The sequence below is a fragment of the Phymastichus coffea genome, unplaced genomic scaffold (assembly GCF_024137745.1).
Source record: "Phymastichus coffea isolate CEN01 unplaced genomic scaffold, Cenicafe_Pcof_1.1 PCOF00031, whole genome shotgun sequence".
Lineage (NCBI taxonomy): Eukaryota > Metazoa > Arthropoda > Insecta > Hymenoptera > Eulophidae > Phymastichus > Phymastichus coffea.
Genome location: NW_026706842.1, coordinates 689752 through 709102, shown reverse-complemented (window position 1 = coordinate 709102; position 19351 = coordinate 689752). Strand labels below are relative to the sequence as shown.

The 19351-nt window shown below is 31.4% G+C and overlaps 2 protein-coding genes across 3 annotated transcripts; one reads left to right on the top strand and one right to left on the bottom strand.

Moving 5' to 3' along the window:
* The first annotated feature begins 893 nt into the window (after nucleotides 1-893).
* Nucleotides 894-11182, top strand: LOC131663152 (cationic amino acid transporter 3). 2 transcript variants are annotated; one of them, XM_058933317.1, is made up of 13 exons: nucleotides 894-1076; nucleotides 1156-1275; nucleotides 1521-1699; nucleotides 7941-8187; nucleotides 8923-9207; nucleotides 9279-9383; nucleotides 9466-9844; nucleotides 9923-10062; nucleotides 10154-10256; nucleotides 10324-10472; nucleotides 10542-10708; nucleotides 10786-10894; nucleotides 10969-11182. In XM_058933317.1, exons 1-13 carry the CDS (start codon nucleotides 1028-1030, stop codon nucleotides 11034-11036), a joined length of 2100 nt encoding a protein of 699 aa, XP_058789300.1. In that variant the 5' UTR covers nucleotides 894-1027; the 3' UTR covers nucleotides 11037-11182. The 2 variants fall into 2 exon arrangements, with proteins under 2 accessions (XP_058789300.1, XP_058789301.1); XM_058933318.1 differs by lacking the exons at nucleotides 894-1076; nucleotides 1156-1275; nucleotides 1521-1699 and adding an exon at nucleotides 6790-7007.
* Nucleotides 11183-11271: 89 nt separating this feature from the next.
* LOC131663151 (transcription termination factor 2) lies at nucleotides 11272-16767 on the bottom strand. Its single transcript, XM_058933316.1, has 16 exons — nucleotides 16301-16767; nucleotides 15905-15981; nucleotides 15718-15784; nucleotides 15557-15651; nucleotides 15409-15481; nucleotides 15194-15303; nucleotides 14610-15080; nucleotides 14398-14537; nucleotides 13610-14321; nucleotides 13391-13525; nucleotides 13106-13323; nucleotides 12505-12991; nucleotides 12044-12387; nucleotides 11774-11941; nucleotides 11487-11686; nucleotides 11272-11415 (listed from the first exon to the last, which is right to left on the bottom strand). Exons 1-16 carry the CDS (start codon nucleotides 16507-16509, stop codon nucleotides 11274-11276), a joined length of 3648 nt encoding a protein of 1215 aa, XP_058789299.1. The 5' UTR covers nucleotides 16510-16767; the 3' UTR covers nucleotides 11272-11273.
* Nucleotides 16768-19351: the final 2584 nt, after the last annotated feature.

Here is a 19351-nt window from a genome sequence, read left to right as displayed (position 1 = left end):
TAAACCATAAGAACCTTGAATTCTGTCCTCTACTCCGTCTTTTCCTGAAGATTATCCTTCCCGTTGTTTTCCATCGAATAATTTTAATGATATTCATAAAAGTCATTAACTCATTTGTATTAATTGAAAATAATCAAGAAATATTATGACTGGATATGAGTTAATAAATGCAACGCATGTATGGTGAATGCAACTGTATATTAAAAAATATTTTCAGAAAAACAATGATCATTATTTTATTATTTTACAACTATAGTTTTCATATCTTTTTAGTTTAGTTCTAGCGTGCGTATTTCTATGTTCTATTATATTAAAAATTTACGATAGAGCACGGCAATGATATACCAAAAGAGAGAATATTATTAATATTAACTAAGAGCAGTAAACAATAAATATATTATAGCTACAACATTTTTATTATCAAAGTGTGACTTCCATGCTGTTTTTCTTATTTTTAAAATATATGAACGATTTAATATACTATCTTACATATTTGTTAATATTTTTATTAATAACCCTTCAATTTTCCAGTAATGAGTCATCGAATAAATAAAAGAAATTTCAACTATCACATTACTAAATAAAGATTGGTTGTTATGCGTAAATCAATTTGATATTTTTGCTTAGGCTGAGCAACTTTGTGTTCGGAAACAATCAAGATAATGCATTGTTTAAGGTAAGGTGTATAGATCGATAGGGAATGAAATAAGAAAACAATTAATGGACTAATGGAGTGAAGGTAAGGATGTAATCGAAAGCAGCGTCGGTAATAGCTTTAGCGCGAGAGTTTTAATCAGCGCCATCTGCTTCCAAAGAAGGAAACTAATCGTCTCCTCGATAATACCATTTTAAAATTCCAAGTCGATTGTCCTTCTATTATAACCAAGCTGTGTCTTTCTATATTCTCTGTTTCTAACTTTTTAGTCCACGTTGAATTATTAGTCATATCATCATTTAAGAAAAAATAAACATCACATTACATAGCACTCAGCATTGTCGCTTTGAAGCTCTTTTTGAAATAAAAAAAATGCAACTATGGATGATTTTTCTACTGTGTGCATCATATGTTTTTAGCAGTAAGATTTTTACGATATATTATATAGACTATTGAGACCGTATCTTACATTTTCGTTGTCATTCGTTACTCTGTTTTAGCCAACGCCTTAGAGTGCTATGTCTGCACAAACCAGGAAGGGAACATTGAAAAATGTTTGAATACAATAAAGACTTGTGAGCAAGAGCAAGACGCCTGTTTAACAGAAATTGCTTGGGGAAGTAAGTTCAACTATAAATTATTTATTTCTGCTTTATGAAGATAAGGTTATATATACAAATACAACTTGCATTGTAAATAATTAGACAGAGCTTCAGAGATTTAATTAATTTGTTAAAGATATAGATCAGTAATCTAAATTATTATTCAGATAATATCACAAATTAATGATACATAATAATATGACAATCAAAGTGCACTTATACAGTATTAAGCATTATATTCAAATGTGACATTTAATTTACAGGTACGCCTTATTGGAATCAAGGTGCTAAGAAACAATTTTATGTTTCTAAGCGATGTGCAAGAAAAAGGGAGTGCGAGCAAATTAGAAAAGTCAATATGCCGGATTGCACACATATTTGGTATCAGGACTGGAAGTGTTCTGAATGCTGTCAAGGAGACAGGTGTAATTATTATGTGATTGTGAGTAATTTACAATTTCATACAAAAAGTTAATTTAGCATATGTAGAAAATTATAACTTAAACTTCAATTGTATCTACAAATGAAAGTATGCCATCTATGTGCAAATATTAATATATAAACGGTAATTCATTGATCATGGCATGTTTATTTTAGTTGATGCAATAATATATTATTTGAGTGATACATGTATTAGTAAACTACTATTATAAAGTAAAAAAGAGATATAAAACATGAAAAACATTAACATTAGTTTTTATCAAACATAAATGTAAAGTATTATTAATAAAATATTTAATAAAAACATTTTTAAATTGATTTATTTGTTTACAGTCTGGTAGCAACAACATTGGGACTGCACTAATTACTATGTGCCTTTCATTATTGTTACTGTGGAGGACCAGCTGAAAACTTGCAACATCAAGGTTGTTCCTGAAATAATTTTAACTTTCATAAAAAATTAAAGAAACCCGAATTGAAATAAAGTACGTTCTTTGTTTAAGAAAAGGTTCTTGCCATTTTAAAACGAACTTTTTAAGATAGCACGTACCTTTTTTTATAAATTAACGTGCCCTTTTTAAAACGAAATAGCACGTGCTCCATTGATTAACAAAGCACGTGATTTTCTTTGACCGAGATAACATTTATTCTAACTATGACGCTTTTGTAAAAGTATTTGATAAAATACGTTTCGAAAATCGGAATAGTAAAGTTAAAGTTTTTAAAAAAATAAAATAATATTAACTATAATAATATTCAAGCTTTAGTGATCGCGATCTTGTTCTATATTCTGTCACCTTTTTACACACATAAAAAATATTAGTCAAGTAAGATCTGAAGTAATAAAATTTTATCAACAAGTAAATCGGATAAGCTATTGTACAAATAAGATAATGTACATTGAAGTATGCATCAAATTCCATACATCAATATTTACGAAACTCGTAAATAATTTTCTTAAAAGAAAGTCTGCATGTATGAGATGAATGTAGAATCTCAAAATTTATAAATACTAAAATAAAAAAAATGCCTTTTAATGTTAACAACACATTTACAAAGTATATAAATATATATAATGTCACAAAATATTCTTGAAATTTGGCACTCATAGTTTTTATTTTAGTATTACTTGTTGTCTCTAATTTTTAAAAGGAATGCCTTAAAATGTAATGTAAATAAACTACATAAATCAACTCTGTCTGCCGCATATAAGTATTACGTAGTTATTTTTTTACTTTATTCGTCGGACATAAAATTTCCGAAAATGAATATGAATTTGTAAAACTATTTTGTTGACTGAAGAAATGTGCGACTAAATAATAATGTGAAAAATTATTGTATAAACGTTATTCCGTCCATTTTATAAAATGATTTAGAAAAATTTATATAATTATCAATTTCCGTCCACTTCTTTACATATTGTACTTTTATATCGTACATTAAAAATGTGCTTGTTAAATGTATGCATGCTTTTACAATAAAAGAAAAAGTAAAATACAATTCTTCTGGCGGCTTTCTTTTTTATGTGATCGATAGAATATAAAGCTTAAAAGCTCAACTGCCAAATATTTATGAATCGATCAATGATCCAGCCCAATCGAATTATTATATTTCATTATGAAGTTATGAAATAAAATGAAAAGTTATGAAAATCTTCGTAATGCTCATTCATATATCTGGGAGTCCTAATAATCAATTAAGTTATCATAGAGCTAATGAAAATCTATAATAGAAAATAAAGCGTAGCGCAAAGTTATTGTGTTCGAATTATAAAAGTAAGGAAATGATAAAAATGCGTGAGGATGATATGACGCTAAGCAGGTATGTTTGTTTAATATGGATCAGCGGATCGACTTGAGCGGTGTGTACTTAACTCGCGATCTCCATTGATATATGTGCCATTGCCGTGCTCACATCTTGAGAATTATTTTTTTGTTATATTTACTTTTTGTAATTGTGTTGTTGAACATGGTATCGAAGCCAATTTGACACAAAATTTCAGTAAGTGAATGGAAATTATACTATTTATCAATAATTAATAACAATATCTGTGAAGTAAAAATGACACAAACTGTGTTCAAGTTTGAATATTAACAAGAACACTGGAATTTTCGCTCAAAATGAGTCGTTTATAGAATCAATTAAGTTATTCATGAATGTTGGAGGCCCAAAATTATAGATAATTGACGAAGAAATTGAAAATCTTTCAATATCCTTCAAGTTAGTAAAACTTCATTGTGAGATTTTTTGTGAAAAATGTTCTGGAAATACTTGTTACCGGTGATTTTTATTATTTTATTTTCAATATGTAAAATTCCTTAATTAAGGAGAAAGTTTTATACTTACAAATTTTCGATAGCAAGTTAATTACAAAAAATAGTTACAACTTTTTAACATACTATATGCAACAGGATTCGCCAGCTGCGATAATATTGAAACTCAAAAATATGAAACTTTAATCAGTAAATCTCTTATCTTTCATCTTGTAAACAAAAGTATAATATTCCTTCAGCGGTTCATTGTTGATAACGTAATGATGTTTTTTTCCATTAAAATGTCATTACAGCATCGCTTATCGGATATAGTACAACAATATATGTTCGTGCCTTTATTAGTATAACCAAATACGTCTTTGAAAGAAAGATATTATTTTACTTCTTGTAAATCAATTTTCATAAATGATGATATTTATACGTAGAGATAAATTCTTAAAATGAATGGCCATAGTCAAAAGTTTTTGTTAGAACAACGACGACCTGACGACATCTACTAAAGAACATCATTTAAAGGTATATTTTTCAAATGACTAATTAAATTTGCGACTAAAAAGTCACTAATTCATTGAATATGTATTAAATATAGTTCTGAAGTTTCACTCCGCAAAATTTGTCTAACAATTAGCGTACAAAGTACTTATTGTACTAACAAATGATTCTAGTAAATTTAACTTTTTTAAGTTTTCCCATAAATACTGTCAGTAAATTTCTTATAGACGCCGATGTACAAAATTGTTCTTGTAAGGTACTTTTCAGATTTTTGTCAGCAAAATAATCGACAGAAGATCCAATTAAATAACGTCTACATATAAAAGTAGATTAATTTAAAAAAAAGCCAACTTTAATATATTTTTTGCAATTACACGCGTAGTTGTGCTTTAATAGAAATGGTAAGGAAACGGGACCTTCTCAGAAGCATATCCAAGTGTGTCTATCTCCGTTACAATCAGTTGATTCACGCCAGAAATATACACGAACAGACACAAAAAAAAGTTCTGATTTAATACGGAATTTCCTCGTTTTGGAAGTCGCTGATAAAAATTGGTTCCACATAGAGAATTTGGAGACTTTTAAAAGTACATGTATCAAAAAGAATAATATATAACGCTGTCGATAATAATAACTGTTTCATTGTTCGAATGAAAAGTCATTTACATTACGTGTAAGTTTTCCAACTCAAAATAATCAAAATGAACTCATAAGCGAGCAATTTTTTAATCTTTGAAAGCTTTTCGGTATCAATCATCTATTTGTATCTAATCAAACCATATCGATAGGAGCTGCAAGAATTCTTTCACTTAGTTTTCTTCACGTGTATCGTTCAGTCTAACATATTTGCGTCGAACTTTCATCAGCTGTTTGTACTTTTATTGAAAGACGACTGCCACTGATTATAGAGAAAGCTTTTTGCACGAGAGACATGTTGTGGACAAACAGATAAAACGATTGTCAATGATCCGTCAGTAGCTATAGGCACACAAACACAAAGTTGGAAATCAAAAAAAGAGGGTGAAAGGTAATCCGTACAATCACGATGCAAGTGCGGGAAAGTAGATTCTTGTCTCGTGTGGCTCTTTATGTGAAAAGCTCATTTTTGAACGCGTTTTTTGCCAAGCGTGTGGAAAATACGTGTGCAAAGTGCGACTTTACCGCACGTTCGGCTAAAAACGCGCAAGAAAAAAACCGTACAATACATGTTCGGGAAAGAGATTTTCCTCTCGCGTGACTTTGGGCGTAAACGCCGCGTGAGATAAGAATCCACTTTCCCGCATTTGTATAAAGTAATGTACTCTTTTTCTTAATAGTAATAGTTTTTCTTAATGGTAGTAATTTTCTTAATATCGCAGAATGGTATTATAATGATAGTAATACTGTAAAAGTGAGACTCGATGACACAGCGAAACGTATATGAGCACAGCGAGGGCGGTTAACACTGTACTGTCGAGTGTCACTTATGGCGCGAATATCGTTCATCATTTTATAGCGCTGTCCTTAAATCCGCACTTACGGCTCGTCTTTCCATGACTTAGTAATTCAAAACGACACTTACTTCACGGAAAGACGTTGCATTAGTGCAGACTTTGTCACGCAGTGCTATAAAGTAGCTTATAATCGCACGAATTATTATAAATATCCAGCTCATCGATTAGAAAAATAATAATTTTAGCGAAAAAATTTTTAGGTAAAAGTTGTTCATTACTCTAAATACATTAGTTTGCTTGTAAGTTATAAAAAAAAGCAAACTGTTTTCAAAATCACATGTTTTATTTAGTTTATTAGTAAAATAATGGTTTCAGAGTTTTCAGAGTCTTCACTGACTTTTTGATAGATGATTCATTAAAATTATTATTTTTCAAACCGTAAAATTCTAATTAATCCATATCCTTATTAAATGATTGTTTCAAGCCTTGTTTCGCAGAGATCGAATTTTACGCAGTTTATGTGAAAAAATAGTCTAGTTTACGCATGCGTCAAGTAGGCAATCACGCGCGCGTGTTGGCACCCTCGGTTCGCTCGGGCTGCAATCTTCGCACGTGTGATAATCATCTGCCTTCCACACTTGTTGCGTCATGTACTATAATCGGCGAACTTCGACGCGTGACAATAAAAAGAAAAACTCGAAATCAATTCTTCGCTGCATAAGAGCGAACAGTAGACCTTTCTCAAGACTTACTTTGATGATACGCCCGCACGGCAATTAATTTTTGATTGTGTACATGTACAGGCCGCAGTAGCGTAGGCCGCATAGCGCCAGAAAAGAAACGCGTGCGGGGCTCTTCTAAATTTGCTCGGGCCGCCTTAAGTCAGTAGCGCGCTGCGGGTAACAGTCGCTGTCCGTTCTGACGCTCAGGTCGGCGCGTTTTGCATCAGTCAGCCACAAACTGTGTGCGGGTGTGTAACCCGATCGCGGCGATCTGTGTGATATTTCCAATTGAAGCATCCATCGTTTTATTTGGTATTTACCAGTGATACCGTAGTACAACGAGCACATATCGATAAAATATGGATCTAACGTGGACGCAAATTGTCAGAGTAAGTCGACACATCGAAGTTTTTTTCTGATTGACTTGATTTTTAAGTCACGAAAATGCACTATCAAACAGAATTTTATTACGGGCATTCGAAAGTTGACTCATGATTTAGATTCGACATCAAATAAATAAATAATAAGTGGAATATTTATTACATTGTTAAACGGGAAAGCACTTATTCAAATGTTACAAAATTGCCTTACAATTACGTCAATAAGCGATGACGAACGCTGTATAAACGTGTAAAATTATACAAATACGTTGGTTCGTTGATTGATTGATTGATTGATTGGTTGGTCGGTTGGTTGGTTTTGTCGTAACGTGGACAGAACATGGAAGTATAGCAAACTTTTACTCGTTTAAAGATGGCATAGAAAAAGGTGTTCGAAGGAACGCAGGTGTTTATTCAATTACATTTCCGAACGTCAAATTCACAATTACTTTCGTACTTTCCACTGCCCGTTGCGATACAAGTGCTCCTTCGGACGCAAACGCCACACGAGACAAGAATCTACAAACGCGCACTGCTGCAAATATCAATTACGAGCATTGCGATAAAATTCGTTGACACAATCAAAAACTCAATGAATGTTCCCAATGTAATATTATATTTAAAAATGTCTATTTGAAATTGAGTAGGCCGCGATCGTTATCATCGATCGTTTAAATTGGACGCGATTAGACGTTCGGCGAATCAATTTAATATGAAGAATATCTGTCGAAGACACACAACAACCGAACATTGTGTCTATATTAATTCAACTGGAATTTCGGTCTTAAAAATCGAAGCTCAAACAATTCCTTAACAAACGAAAAATACTAGCGTCTAACTGACATCATGATCATGCTGAATATATGTGGGAATCGCATGAAAGATCGTTGAAACCACGGACGAGGCAAGAATTCAAATGACGTTTGATTGACTTATTTTCAGCTACACAGGCAGCGAAAGATGCACATGATGAATCTTTATCGAGCCTTTAGCCGGAAAAAACCAATAGAAGGATCGCGAGAATCATCGTTAACACGATGTCTTTCGACCTTAGATCTCACAGCTTTGGGCATTGGCTCGACACTTGGAGTTGGTGTCTACGTTCTTGCCGGCTCGGTTTCGAAGAACATGGCTGGGCCAGCTGTTATCGTATCTTTCGCCATCGCTGCGATCGCGTCTATGATTGCAGGTATAATATCCGATCCACGACTTGAGTGTCTGTCGCGTCCCAAACACAAAATTACTCGGTTTAATTGTTCAATGACTGTGCAACGGATGATTTTATGTAAACAGCTGCTTATAATGCTCTATCACATATTGCGGATATTACTATTTTTTTTCAGGTGTATTTTGCCCTACCTGTAATTATACTTATAAATTACTGGTAAGAATAGCGTTGAACGCGCTTGGCAACGAGCACGCTTACTGTTATTCAGCTGTTGCTCGTTCCGTTTCATACTTGACGATTTCAAACAAAATTGAAAAGTAATACAACTTAACGTTCGAAACATTTATCCACGATAATTCGTAACAATTGTTCGCGTGAATGAATCAATAAAAAATCAAGTACGGTATATAATGACCTGAGAAATATTTACCGTGCACTTTCACTTGTTGCTTTTCTTGTACGATGAACCTTGACGATAACGCAAATTCATAAAATGTATTCATCGCCGCGCTTAATAATCAGGCTTGATTGAAAAAAACGGTCGTAAACGGAAAGATTATTTTTGCGGTTCACGCACTAGTACAGCGTGAACAGACAAACCAGTATTTTTATTGTTTATTCGGTGAAAACTTTTCCTCGATTAAGAAATAATTGTTCGTCGAGAAATTTCTCGTATCCACATAATGGAGATTATTATTTACTGCGGTAATATTCTGAAGACGCAATTTGAAAAGCAACGCTAACGATTATTTTCAGGTCTATGCTATGCGGAATTCGGAGCAAGAGTGCCTCGGGCAGGTTCGGCATACGTCTACAGCTACGTGACAATGGGCGAATTCGTGGCGTTTCTGATCGGCTGGACTCTTATCCTTGAGTACGTGATCGGCTCGGCTAGCGTGGTTCGAGGTCTCAGTACTTACGTCGATGCGATATTCAACAATTCCATGAGAAATGCCTTTGAGTCCGCGGCACCTATCGATATATCTCATCTGTCGTCGTATCCGGACTTTTTTGCCTTTGCCGTGACACTTGCATTCTCCGGTTGGTACAAATTTATTTGAATATTTATGTAAGTGTTCGATTTTTTCGAGTTATCGTAAATTGTCTTGTAGCTGCTCTCGCTTTTGGGGCCAAGGAATCATCGATGGTAAACAATTTGTTTACCTTTACTAATCTCTCAGTGGTGCTGTTTGTCGTGATAGTTGGAGCTTTCAAAGGTAATGCAAAGAGAAATGATTTTCAATGTTATTCGCGAGCCGGTCAAGATAAAAAAAAGTAAACGAATGAACTATTTGCCAGCTGATATCAGCAATTGGAAACTACACCCAAGCTGCAGCAAAAACGATTGTTCAAAAGGAACCGGAGGCTTCATGCCTTACGGTATATCGGGTGTAATAACAGGCGCAGCCACATGTTTTTATGGATTCATCGGGTTCGACTGTGTGGCTACAACAGGCGAAGAGGCCAAAAATCCACAAAGGAGTATCCCAATAGCTATCATAGCATCGCTTACCGTCGTTTTTTTCGCTTATTTTGGAGTATCCAGTGTCTTGACAACTGTATTGCCATATTACGAGCAGAATCCTGATGCACCCTTTCCTCACATGTTCGATAAAATAGGATGGACTTGGGCTCGTTACGTCGTTACCGCTGGGGCTATCTGCGGTTTATGCGCAAGGTTATTTTTCGTATTTAAACATCCGTAATATTGTTTTTACGGGGAATACTAGAACGTACTTGTTATTTGGATTTTCAGTTTGCTTGGCTCTATGTTCCCGTTACCCCGAGTCATCTATGCGATGGCATCCGATGGTTTGATCTTCAAGTGGATGGGTAAAGTTAGCTCGCGATTCCATACACCACTTATGGGTACACTATCAGCTGGATTATTAACAGGTTTCTATTTTTTTACATTCATACGAAAAATATCCTTTGTGCTTTAATAAAAAGTTCTTACATAGTGACTAATCAACAATACTCATTGTAGGCCTTTTAGCAGCAGTTTTTGAACTTAGCCAGCTTATCAACATGATGAGCATAGGTACTCTTTTAGCTTACTCTATCGTAGCTGCGTGTGTACTTATTTTAAGGTAAAGATTTTACAGCAGTATCATACAATAAAGTTGAGAAATACAATAAACTTCAAAAAATTTTTAGGTATGAAGAAAGCAAATCTTATGAAAAACAAGATGACATAGAGTCATATTCAGTACTATCAATTATGAAACAACTTTTTAACTTAAAAAGACTGAGCTATCCGACGAAGCTTACGTCAAAAATAGTAACTACATTAGTATTCACTTACTGTAAGTAAAATATAAAATAGTAGCTGTTCATTTACTCGTAAATCATAATTATTATGATTGTTTTTTTAGGTATTTTTTGCATCTGTTTAGCTGCAATCTTTTCAGCATACTCGAAAGAAATCGCAGATGGCAACTTAATATTTCTTATACCTACGGTATTGTTTTCTTTAGTATTAATTTTAATTCTATTTTGTATATATACGCAACCCAATTGTGATAAGAAACTAAGTTTTTCGGTAATAACCTTATACTCCATAATTTTGCTGTGAATGTCAAAAATATCAACAAATCTAAAGTAGACATAATTTTTCAGGTCCCATGTATTCCATTTGTACCAGGTTTGAGTATACTGATCAATATTTACCTTATGATGATGCTAGACGTTATGACGTGGGTACGATTTGGAATATGGATGGTTGTCGGTAAGTTAATCTTGTTTTAAAATTTTCAAACGTTTATTCTATAAAATTGTAAAACAATTAATTTTCAACTTTAGGATTAGGTATCTACTTTTTTTACGGAGTATGGAATAGCACAATACGAGTAAAAAATTGTGAGTCCTAATAACTGAAATTATGACGATGTACTTAAATGAATTTAAGGATTTGATATTAAATTGTTTTTAAAACTTAAATGAAATATTTTTTTCATAAATGCAGAATTGCACATGTAAACAAATACTCGACATCCTTATAACATTGTTAATTATATTTTAAATACATTATGACTTTCTCACCATTTAGTCAAATATTGTTAAACTATATATGTATATATTAAGTCAAAGGTAAAGTTAAAACTTATTTATGAAAACAACAGTTTTAAATCTTCAATAGTTAACTTGGATGAAACTGATCTTGAACCAGTTAACACGTGATTTGCTACATCCAACTTTTTGTCTTGCAATGCTTTCACTCTCTCCTCAATAGTTTCTTTACAAATGAATCTAGATTTTATAAATATATTTTAAATGCTGTCTTTTAATCTTATAGTAATTAAAAATATAGAATGGCTTACTTGTAAACATGTACATTTTTCTTCTGGCCAAACCTGTAAATACGATCTTGAGCTTGAGCTTCCAATTGTGGATTCCAATGAATATCAATAAGCAATAAATGATTTGCCCCAACTAAATTTAAACCAACGCCTCCTGCAGTCAAAGACAGCAGTAAAATATTTATGTCACTGCGAAGATTATTGATTTTATCAACAATATCCTATATAACAAAAACAAAATTAAAAATGGTGAACAGAACTATTTTAATCCAATTTTTCAATATATTCAAATTAACTAATATATTGACCTGTCTTTTTTTTACGGCAACTTCACCCGTAAAAAATTCATATTTAGCATCTTCAATGTTATCCAAATTTTTTGCAATCACTTTTAAAAAACTTGACCATTGTGATACAATAATGAGTTTTTCACCTTTCTTTACAATTTCCTCAACAGTGTCTATTATTTTTCGGACCTTAAACCAAAAAAGTATATTTATGATGCAAATTAAAAATATTAATTGTCCAACGATTACTAATTTATTTTATTTTAAATTGTTCAATGAAAATATAAATACCTTAGAACTACGTCGATATTGATCGAAAACTGGATTTTTTGTACTTAAAAGATTAGTTGCAACTTTTTCATCAATTTTGTAGTTGGCGGCAAGCTCGTCGACTTTACCATCTTCATTGATTGATATATTACTCAATCTTTGTAAAAGTTCGTTATTCGAATCGTAGTCTTGTTCGAGAATCCCATTAACTTCTGCATCCTCCTTATCAAGCATTGCATGTACCAAAGCAGGATGACAGCACATCTGTCTTAGTCGCAATAGTAAAACCAAGATCTCATACGCTTCAATACTTGAATGATGGGCTAATAATACCTTTTGGGCTTTTGTAAATTGTGTTACAGCACCTTGGTAAAAAATAAAAAATAAAGTATATTTTAAATAACAATATATAAAATATATTTTAGACTGGCCTAAAATATATTTTATATATTTTAGGCTAAAAAATAAAAGTTTGATATTACTGTTTTGTCTATCAAATTTACCACCATACAATTCTTTTGTATGCTGTTTGTCAGCGCGTTGAGCCAAAAATTGAGCAAAAAGATTTTGTGAAAACAGTAGAATCTTCTGATAAGCTAAAGTTTCATCAGGATCCATATCAATTTCTACAATATCAATAAATTTCTCTGGCAAAGATTCCAATGATCCTTTAGATTGTAACTCTTGTTTTGTTCTTCGTAGCATTAATGTCTTCATGATGGTTATTAATCTCTGTTTACCAGCATCATTTTTATTATCAACCCAACGTTTCCAGACGTGAAGATCATCAAATGGTGAACATTTTAGAAATTTGAGAATAGCATATAAATCCATTTCCTTATTCTGGATTGGTGTTCCAGTCAAAGCCCATCTATATTTTGAACTCAAACCACATACAGCTAAACAAGCTTTGCTTTTATGATTTCTGATATAATGAGCTTCATCAAGGATAACCCGAGTCCATTCCATCTCAAAATTAATAAAATCATGATTATCAGTATTGATTCACACAAAATTAGTATATCCCTTTCCCAATATGATAGAAAATAATAAATTAATTTCTCTGCAAAGAATTATATTTACCTTGTACATTCCAGATTCTAATTCAGCTTCTCTAACTAAAGTTTGGTACGTTGTTACTACTATGTTATATTTTGATAATTTTCTGTCATCAACACTTCGTTTGTTTCCGTGAAAGACAAGAACACTGAGCAACCCACGTTTACACCGATTATTTACTTCTGCTTCCCACTGCTTAATTAATGATGCAGGACATACAACCAAAGTACCTCCATAATATCCTAAAAATAAAAAGACGTCATTTATTCTTACAATTTCAATAACTTAATTTAAAATTAGATGACCTACTCTTATGCTCCTTCTTTTTGGAAAACCACTCATCATCACTGCTGCTATTATTATCACTATCACTTTCTTTCTCGTTCAAATTTGCCAAAACTAAGGAAATCATAGTTAAAGTTTTACCTAATCCCATATCATCAGCTGTGTATTTGAATTCAAAATACAGATATTAGTAAATATCTAAAAATTCGTAAATGAAGATTAACATTGTGGACAATATTTTACCTAAAATTCCTCCTTTTGGTTTTTGTTGTTCTCTCCATTTCAACCAAGCTAATGCATGTTGTTGATGGACCATAAGTGGAATTTTTAATCCATAAGGATCCTTATCTCTTACATCATCTGCTGGACGTGAAGTCAAAGATCCATGAAGTTGCTCAAGCTTTTGACCTGTCAACGATTGTTGTTTTTGCAGTGTTTCTAACGCTTTTTTACCAAGATCATTTGGATCAAAAAATGTTTGAGGAACATCGGGAATGTCATGCACATCAAAATCATCTTCATTTACATTGTCGCTTTCAGATCCGCTATTAACGTTTTTCTTGACATATAATTTTCTATTATGATTTTCGTGGCTGCTTTTAGATTCATTTTTTAAATACTTTTTGACATGTAATTTTTCGGTTTCATTTTCATCACTACTCTCAAACTCATTTTTAACATATTTCTTGACATTAAAATTTCCATTTTCATTAAAGTTCTCTTTGCCTTCGTTGAATAAATCATTGTATGAGTTTGTTTTTTCGATATTTATTGTTGAATTAGTTTTTATCATTGGTAATTGTGAATTTCTTGAATTTTTCATAGCGCTTCTACGAGAAAGTTTTGATAATTTTGCTTGTAAGTCTAAAATTTTCTTCTGAGTTATCTTTATAGTCTCGTGCACTTTAGCTCCTCTATCTGGCAATTTATCAATAGCTTTTGAATCAGCCAATTTCTAGTAACAAAATTTACATTAATATAAAAAAATTTTAATCGGTTAGAATTTATTGTACTACATTATTATATCTTACATTTAATTTGGTAAGTTGATTTTGAAGCATATCAACCTGAAGAAGGTAGTGTTCTTTTTTTTGAGCTTCTACAGGATCAATATTACCAACTCCAACCTCTTTTCTTACAAAATTTAGAACTTCATCGTCTATTTCATTTTCTGAAATAAATTATTTTTTTACATTTAATTTTCTTCAGAAAATGAAAATTATTAATAAATAAATTTTTATACCAGAGGTACTTGTAGATACAATAAGAACTTCGTCACTAGACTCTTGATTCTTTTTTATTTTATCTCTTTCAATTATACTAGATTTATTTTTAGAATTTTCATCAACTGTGAGATCCACAAGATTAGTTCTTTTATCTTCACTATAACTTGTATTTTCGGAATTGAATTCATTCTGATCATCACTCATTGTAAGATCAACGACATTACTACTTGCTATAATATTAGATTTGTTTCTTTCTTCCAGGATAAATTTTTTTTTTTCTGGTAACTTAAGATCAGAAACCTTAAAATCTCTATCTTTTTTTTTAATGGATCTTTGTTCGTCAATTTCTGGACAACCCATTTTCCCAATACCCAAAAAAAGGCTATGAGCAGAACTATCTTTTGATTTTTCATTTGAATCTTCATAATTAGATGACGTTTCTTTACTACTCTCTATTGATTGTTCAGAACTATCTTTACCTGTAGATTCTGGAAATATAATAAGACAGCTCAAAAAGATTATATGATTTATTATGTAATAAGTCACAATTCATTAATAAGTTAAAATTTATAAAAATGAAGCAATGTATATAAATTCAAACCATAATTTGACTCTTTAGATTCATATTTTTCATGCTCATCATCCAAGTTATACGGCAATAATTTACTTTCACTTTTGTTTGCAGATTTTTTTCCACGATTAACTGAAAGACTAGAGTGAGAGTTTTAACACTTCTAGTGATATTACTTTTATATCAGAATTTTTGAAAAACAAAAACACAAAAAATTAATACAGAATTTAAAAATAATTAATTACTTTTCTGATTCAGAATCGCTATATATTACTGCTCTTTTAAGTCGCTTACGCTTGATACCATGAATTGGTGTACCTAAATCAATATCATTTTTATATATTACAATAAATGTTACATATAAATTTTTTTAAATTATAATAAATATCTTACTTTCATTCAATCGTTCATTTTTCATTGAATTTGAACTATCAGGATTATCATAAATGGAATATCTCTTTATCTTATTCAATTTATTATTTGTTTCACTAAAATATAAAAACTATTTAATATAAAATATATGTTATAGAACTTTGAAAAAATAATAACACTACCTTTCTGAATCTGATGAATGTTGTACAATTGATACCACATGGCTATTGTTCATAAATTGCCTGTCCTCTGAAAATTATAATTATTTACAAGTTATATTAAGGTAATTTTATAAATAAAATTTTTATAAAATATAGAAATAAATAAAATTTATATAAAAATATAGGAATCTAACATGTTTAAGTATACCTTCTTCTGAATCTAATGTATCATTACTGCTTTGATCCTCAGATACTTTAGAATTTGAATCAAAATTAGGTGAATCCCTAAAATATATGCATTATTAGTATAAATATAGTATAAAAATAGTATAATAATAGTGGAGGTCAAAAGAAACAGCTGCAGATATTTCAAGTTTTTCTTTTAATAAATAAAATATAATTACTTTGAAAAACAACTTTAAGACAAAATAAAGTTAAGAACAAAGAATCAATAACATTTTTAAAACCATCTTATGATATTGCAAAGATCATTAAAAAGGTTTTATTGATTTTATGAGGTGTGATTTTTAAATCTACAACACACTTTCATCATTGAAAAAAATTCTTGTAGAAAATTTATTTTAATTAAAGTTAAAGAACTCACACTTCAGAATCTGAATCATTGATAATTTGAGGATTTACACCAGTGGTATTGTTGTTTAGAGGACTGTTATCTTCTTCTTCACTATCAGAAACAATAAAAGAGTCTTCTGCATATTTCAAGGGAGTAATTTTTGCCAAATTCATCTTGAATGTATGGACAAAAATACTTTTATGTGTAATATAGGTGTCTCCACACTTGTCACGACACATGTAATGTATAAATTTAACTTCACATTTTAGTCGGGTATTCAATTTCACCCATATCTATATGGAATTTGTTATATGATGAATATATTACTCGTTGACCCAATACTCATTCAAAATAATAATACATACAAATATTTAAATGCACTTCCCACTGACAGAACATCAACTGAATGTTGAATCACTAAAGATTAGAAAAGAGCAAGTAACAAAATCAATCCCCGTAAAAATTCATAAGATTCCCCGCTATTCGCAACTTGAGACGTATTATAACTTGCATTCAAAACAATGGCAGATGGCAGATCTCGTACGACGGTTGCTTTTTGAAAAGTTTGAATTTGATTGGTCTACGATAGTGTGATATATAGGTAGCGTCATATTTTCGTACTATTTGTAGGTATCAAAACAAAACAATCTTCACTGCAATATATGTAAAAACCATTATACGTAAATAACACTGGAATGGTTTAACAAAATTAATTTTATTATATTGTATGTAGTACGAACAGTCACATTCTTTCGAGCCTTACAAGGCTATATTGTTAAACCGAAATTTTATTGATCGAGAGCCAATGTTATGCAGTTTTATTAGTCCATTCTCGGTCGGTAATCAAATTTCGATATAATATGGCCATGCAGACTCTATATAGCAAACACGTGAATGTTTTTCTAAATACATGTAATAAATAAATAATTTTATCGAATCATACCATTGTTTTCCTTTTCTAAGATATCTACAAAAATCAAATAACAATCACAGACGTAATTAAAATAACCCTCATTTCTTCTACGATGCCAAAAATACTCACATTTACTCATAATTGAAATTTTTCCTTTTGTAGCTAAAGATATTAAAAGATCGACGTATGCATATGAATGATGAAATATGATTCTTCAAAAAAAATAAACAAAATTGTTTATTAAACCGTTATTACAAGACATTACAGGCTTGGTATTTTTTATCTCACTATTGCATTTTTTTTATTATGATCGTATAATTAATATTATAATATAATATATAATATTTATAATAATAAATATGCTACTTTGGTTCATATAACAGATTTCGATTTCATAGTATTGATAAAGCAGCATCGTCCAATTATAAATAGTTTTCATTAAAGAATTCTCCATTTTTATGTAATATTCATTCGTTTTTAAGGTGATTTTTAAGGCTATATATGATAGAATCGAAAGTTAAGATCAGCATCTTTTATTTAAAAAAGTTTCAGTTCGATTGATGCAGTTTCAATAAATTTTTCAATAAATGTGTATAGTTACAGTAACATAAATTTTGATAGACTTATTAAAAATTGTGTTTTGATAAATCTACTTGCCAGTATAAAATTGAGATTTCACAATTATCTCTAGTTTAGAAAACGTTATGTGATTAATTCAGATTCACTTGTTATTCTATAGGATTCTTAGCATTACATTTAGCTTTTAAATACTGTAGCTTCAAAACAATTTTCAGTTTATTAAATACATGCAGCAACAATGCTCTTTGAACTGATACTGATGTCATCGATGGTATATCGAAAATAATGAGAAAGTAATATGTGTTAAAAATATTCATTGGGTTGGACAATAAAATAATAGAATAACGTGTTATAATAAGATGTTCATGCCTACTCGCCTGCCGGTTTTATACATTTCTTGAAAGGTGTGTAGGGTGAAGGGGAAAGATCTACTTACCCATACACAGGCTGTGTTCCGATTAGCATACGAGGTCTGTCCGGAAAGTATCGGGCATACGTTTATATCTTCGCGCCATAGTGTTCGAGCGACCTCTACCGGACAGAAACGTCAACAGTTAAGCCTCACGAATCTATTGGTTACTTACTGGAAAAAAGTGACCTGGGGGCGCCTCGGACGCACATGCGATTCCACCTTCTTACATTTTTATTATAATTATAATAATCAAAGCTGGTTTTTATTGGTAAGATTAATCCAATAACTATCCTCTAACTATCCTTCAACACTTTATCTATCTCTCATCGTCCCCTTCTTTTTCTATTTTTTATTTTTCCTAATTGATTATTTTGCATAAGAACCTAACCTCAATAATTCATCTCGTGGGGCGGCCAGCTCTGCCCCCCCCCCCAGCACCCGTCCCCGAGATAAGTATAAACGACGAAAAAAAGCAATTAAATAACAGCTACCTAACAGATGTCAAAATGTTACCTCAACCAGATCAAACAAGAAACAAAAGACCTCCAAATAAAAATAATATAGCATTGCCTGAAAAACTCCCCAAAAGAAACCATAATACTGAAACTAACTCACAATTTAATCAAGGATCACAATAATCTAAACTAGGAGAAATTCAGCCCCCACAATCACAAAGGATAGAATTGCCCAAAATCGAAGAATATCCATACGACATACCTCCCCCATACAAAATAATTGTACAACCCGCTGAACTCGATAACAAAAATAACCTAAATCAAACATTCATAACTCCAATTCAAATTGCTAAACATATCACCCCGCTATTCCCTAATGGCTCAATCGACGAATACATCAGAACAGGTAGAAATAAAATAGCTATAATTACACACAACCGCAAAGTTGCCAATTCAATTCTCAAACTAGAATACTTCAAAAAAAACAACCTAATCGCCTTTATACCAAGCTCATTTATTTGCAAAAAATGCGTAATTAAACAAATCCCAACAAACATCACAGAACAAGAAATCATCAACAACCTAGAGTTAGTATCACCAATATCTACTTTACCGATAATCAATGTGAGGAGATTCAATAGAAAAGTGACTGAAAATGACACTGTAAAATACCTACCAACCACTACTATCCTAGTTACGTACAAGGGACAAATAACTACCTA